General features: G+C 37.9%; 1 protein-coding gene across 2 annotated transcripts; it reads left to right on the top strand.

Annotated features, from left to right (window-relative positions):
- The first annotated feature begins 552 nt into the window (after positions 1 to 552).
- On the top strand, positions 553 to 4,472 carry LOC116003040 (superoxide dismutase [Cu-Zn]). Of its 2 annotated transcripts, none has more exons than XM_031243225.1 (8): positions 553 to 652; positions 1,825 to 1,937; positions 2,023 to 2,124; positions 2,227 to 2,322; positions 2,729 to 2,760; positions 2,864 to 2,939; positions 3,389 to 3,442; positions 4,239 to 4,472. In XM_031243225.1, exons 2-8 carry the CDS (start codon positions 1,862 to 1,864, stop codon positions 4,259 to 4,261), a joined length of 459 nt encoding a protein of 152 aa, XP_031099085.1. In that variant the 5' UTR covers positions 553 to 652; positions 1,825 to 1,861; the 3' UTR covers positions 4,262 to 4,472. The 2 variants fall into 2 exon arrangements, with proteins under 2 accessions (XP_031099085.1, XP_031099084.1); XM_031243224.1 differs by having other exon boundaries at positions 586 to 652; positions 1,849 to 1,937.

The following is a 4,472-nucleotide window of genomic DNA, read 5'->3' on the forward strand; positions in this document are numbered from 1 at the left end:
ATTTGTGCATTGTATTATCTATTTCTCTTTAGTGTTAATTAATTCAAATAACTTTATTAGTTTTGCTTGGTTAGCAATAATATGTTTATGGGTGAATTGGTTAGAATCCTACCAAGATATAAATTTGACTCTATTGTGAATACTTTTATATAAATGTTTTGAGGTCATATGTGAGTTCAGAAATATTCCACAATTTATTTTCTCTACTAATTTTCAAGATGAGTGCAACGAAGGTTTGCCGTTAACTTGATATCTCACAAGTTTTTAATCTCGCATCACAATAGTCTATTGGCAATCGATTCACTATAGACAATTTAAATTAATATCCCTTTTTACTTTTTTTATTTGTTAATAAATTAAATTCTTTACAAGATAATATCTGTTTTATATTTTCTCAATTTTATTTTGTTTTAAGGTAGATGAAGGCATGAAACCAGTCGCCGAATTCTCCACGTAAACCTCGCGGGCATAGTTAAAGAGCGCGTGCAGCAACATCATAGAGGTAGGTGACACGTGTCATCACCGCAGACGCTCACCGCAATACCCACCTACCCCGCACGGCCCCGAAACCAATCCCCCTTATATTCATCCTTGCGCTATCACTTTGACTTCATACTTCACACTCTCTCAGTCTTCCAAGGGGTGCTCTGAGGTAAAAACAAGCGTTTCTTTTCTTCTCTTTTCATCTGAAATGGTATCTAATGAATCTGCATCTTATCCGTTTTGTTTGATCTTTTTGATTGGCTTCGATCTCCTGATTTTCTATTGTTTTCGCTAAATTTGGTCTGCAAGATTAGTTAGTGATTGGATCGGATCGATATCTGTTTGATCTTTGAAGTTGCAGCTGATATTTATTATTTACCTATACCTATCTCACGTAGCTTTATCTTTCTTTGTTGATTTGAGCTGGGTGTTGTTAACGTTGAAAACTGGATAACTCGTGTAATAATCGGATTATGGGTAGATTGGCGATTTCTTCTGTAATTTTTATCTGATTGGGGAGATAAAAGTTAAAACTGTTGTGTTTCTTTCGATTTTTTGTGGGTTGGGAATGAAACTGAGAAATAGAAGGTTGGGTTGTTAATGTTAGGAAGTATATCACTAGTTGCACTTGCATAGCGTTACTATAAATTTTGTTTTGGGTTTATTGCCCTCAAACCCCACACCCCAGTCAGACAGGATAGTGGAAGGGTAAATTTTTGTGACTTAGTTGCCTTTAGGTGGGAGGATTATGCCTAACTCCCACACTGAGGCTGCTAGGTTTTCGATCTTGTGTGCTTACTCACAATCTCCCGCCCAGTAACCAACTGACCTGCCCGTGCAGCTTGTTTGTTTTGGGTTTATTGCCCCCAAACCCCACACCCCAGTCAGACAGGATAGTGGAAGGGGAAACCTTTGTGACTTAGTGGCCTTTAGGTGGGAGGATCATGCCTAACTCCCACACTGCGGCTGTTAGGTTTCGATCTTGTGTCCTTACAATCTCCCGCCTAGTAACCAACTGACCTGCCCGTGGGGCTTGTTTGTTTTGGGTTTATTGCATTGGGACTTGGGAGAGTTCTGGAATTTGGAGAGACTGAAATTGCACTTGTGTCTGTATTATGGATTCTCTGATATGTCAGACTTGCTCTAGTTTGGAATGCTTTTTTGTTATGAATTACATTCTGTTATTGTGGGTTTGCAGTTTTAATTGTGTTTAGTAGAACTTCTCTTGCTTGTGTGAGGTGCTTTACTGAGATGCAGTGTTTTCACTTTGATCATCTTATCTGATGAGCTTTATATTTAGCTGCTATATGATGGCCCTTATTCATGTTTACTTGGTAACAGATTCTTGTTATCTTAACTCTTTAGATCACAAACAAAAATGGTGAAGGCTGTCGCAGTTCTTAGCAGCAGTGAAGGTGTCAGCGGCACCATTTTCTTCAGCCAAGAAGGAGATGGTAACCCTGGTTTCCATTTTTTAAATGGTGCATATATATGGTCTTTTGTTGACCTCTGAATAGTTTTGTTTTCTAAATGTCTTAGGTCCAACCACAGTCACTGGAAACGTTTCGGGCCTCAAACCTGGTCTTCATGGCTTCCATGTCCATGCCCTAGGTGACACAACAAATGGATGCATGTCTACTGGTAATTAACTATATGAAAGACTGGTGACCAATAATGAATTGGTTGTTAGGTTATTTGTGTTCAGTTACTTTTTGTAACGTGTCAAATCATATGTATGTGCAGGACCACATTTCAATCCTGCTGGAAAGGAGCATGGAGCTCCTGGAGACGATAACCGCCATGCTGGTGATCTTGGAAACATCTCGGTTGGAGAAGATGGTAAAATGTCTTTCTTTAATTGTTGATAATTAGTCATCCCATAATATATCACATCAACTTGTTGCAAACTATGACCTTTTGCCTAGGAGGTTTTGCACATGTTGAGTATATGTAATCTCTGAAGGTGACTGTTCTAAGTCTCTCAGCTTTTAACACTTAAGTTCTGTGCCCTGTTAGCTATAAAAGAAATTTCCATCCCCATTATGATTTTGCACTTCTTGAAAAAATAGTGGCAATGAAGATACCTGTTATGCCTTTTTTGCCTTCCCCCCCCCCCCTAGGGAATTGCTATTCGGTGTTTGTTAACATACTATAATTCTCTTTTGAGTCTTCACTTCACAAATTCTATGCGTTGAAAGTTTGCAGTGTCTACTTTACTTCTGACAATTATATCAAAATGTTTCAGGTACTGCTTCAATCACCATCACTGACAAGCAGGTGAACCACCTTGTTTTAGCTGGAGCTAAATTATGCTAAAATTAAACATGCTTTGAATTTATTGTTGTTTGCACATCTCTTAAATGTTATTAAAATTGTTCAGATTCCGCTTACTGGAGCAAATTCTATTATTGGAAGAGCTGTTGTTGTTCATGGTGATCCAGACGATCTTGGTAAAGGTTAGTTTCCCCAACCCTCATTCACCATGTTATGTTATGTGTTTGTTTTTAATTATTATATATATCTTATACTGAGATTCTCTTTTATCTCGCTTCCAAGTATTTTGCGGTAATTGTTGATGAGGGTAATGATGCCACACAAGGTTGTCCAGACCATGCTAGCATTTTAATCACTTTAAATTATAAGAATATGGTTTAAACATCACTAGAAATTTATAGAAACCACATATTACAGAACTATTGATTGCAAACAGGCTGGTTGGGGACTTTTAAATAGTGGGATGGAACAATCCACTCTAATTAAATCTGTAGAGAGAATTAAAACATTTTCTTTCTCCATTTCTATCAGTTTGGTGCTCTTTTTTGTCAACGAGGAGTGGTTTTGATATGTATTTGTTGTGTCATGTAAGCTTGGAGCTGTATGTAAATATTTGCTCTTGTTGCTTTAGGTGGCCATGAGCTCAGCAAAAGCACTGGAAATGCTGGCGGGAGGGTTGCCTGCGGTAAGCATTCCCAAATTTTATGCTGCACTTTTTGAAATTTCTTTTTAAAAATAAATTTAATGAGACAGGGGAAGTGGGATTTGAACCAAGCCCTCGTGCTTGAAAACTGGGTGTAGTTTAGCATCAAACGAACTACACCCTAAAGCCCTTTGCAATCAGGTCTATGTCTAAGTATCATTCTATTCTTATTTGTTGCATTTGTTCATCAATCACCCTAAAGCCTTTCTGTTATCAGTTTAATCTGAACATTAACTGCTGGCAGTGGATTTAAAATCAAAACTATATTGCTTAATTCCTTAACATAGATGTACATGCCTCAAATTTATTGCACTAGCACATGGTGAGGAATTTCTCTTTTTTGCATAGTGCACTCACTGGTAACTCTCCCAAAAGTAATTCTTGCGGGATGATACTAATACAACCGAGGCACAACTGAGCCTCATCCAGGGGCAACTCTCCTAAGCATAAAAGATTTTTTTTTTTTAAAGTACGATATATATGCTAGTATATACCTTTGATTTACGGGAAAGCATGCAACTATCGCCTGAAGGTGCGCTCTAGTGAAGCTTGCCTTGTTGAACCTAGGTTGTTCATAATTGACAGACTCAAACCAAAAAGGCCAATAGACAGTTCCCATGACGAGTTGAACTTGGAATCTTATGGTTACCAAACCAACTGTTTTAACAAGTTGGTTGGGTTGCCCTTATTTTAGTATATACCAATTCAGGATTTCATGTAAGCCCTTGTCTCGTTCTTAATCACTTCTCTAAACTACCTTCATTGTCATTTTGTGCAGGTATCATTGGCCTGCAGGGTTAAGGTGTGATTTGCCTATGAATTCAGCCATGGCAGAGAGGAAAAAGCTTGAATAAAGGAATCATTTTGTGCAGTGCTTTTTCTGTGTTTTTGAACTTCATGCCTTGACCAACTCTTATGGGGATAGAAACTTTGATATGTATTCACTGTTTATCGTACTTCATTTTGCCTAATTACTATCTGAAGAATAAGTTGGTTTGTGAGAATTTGGTGC

The sequence above is a fragment of the Ipomoea triloba genome, chromosome 13 (assembly GCF_003576645.1).
Source record: "Ipomoea triloba cultivar NCNSP0323 chromosome 13, ASM357664v1".
Lineage (NCBI taxonomy): Eukaryota > Viridiplantae > Streptophyta > Magnoliopsida > Solanales > Convolvulaceae > Ipomoea > Ipomoea triloba.

What these genes read in the sequence shown, in the direction of transcription:
- LOC116003040 (XM_031243225.1), top strand. Translation starts at nt 1,862, where the DNA reads ATGGTGAAGGCTGTCGCAGTTCTTAGCAGCAGTGAAGGTGTCAGCGGC. An exon ending in CTTCAGCCAAGAAGGAGATG is followed by an intron (nt 1,938 to 2,022) that starts GTAACCCTGGTT and finishes TAAATGTCTTAG; the next exon opens with GTCCAACCACAGTCACTGGA. An exon ending in TGGCGGGAGGGTTGCCTGCG is followed by an intron (nt 3,443 to 4,238) that starts GTAAGCATTCCC and finishes CATTTTGTGCAG; the next exon opens with GTATCATTGGCCTGCAGGGT.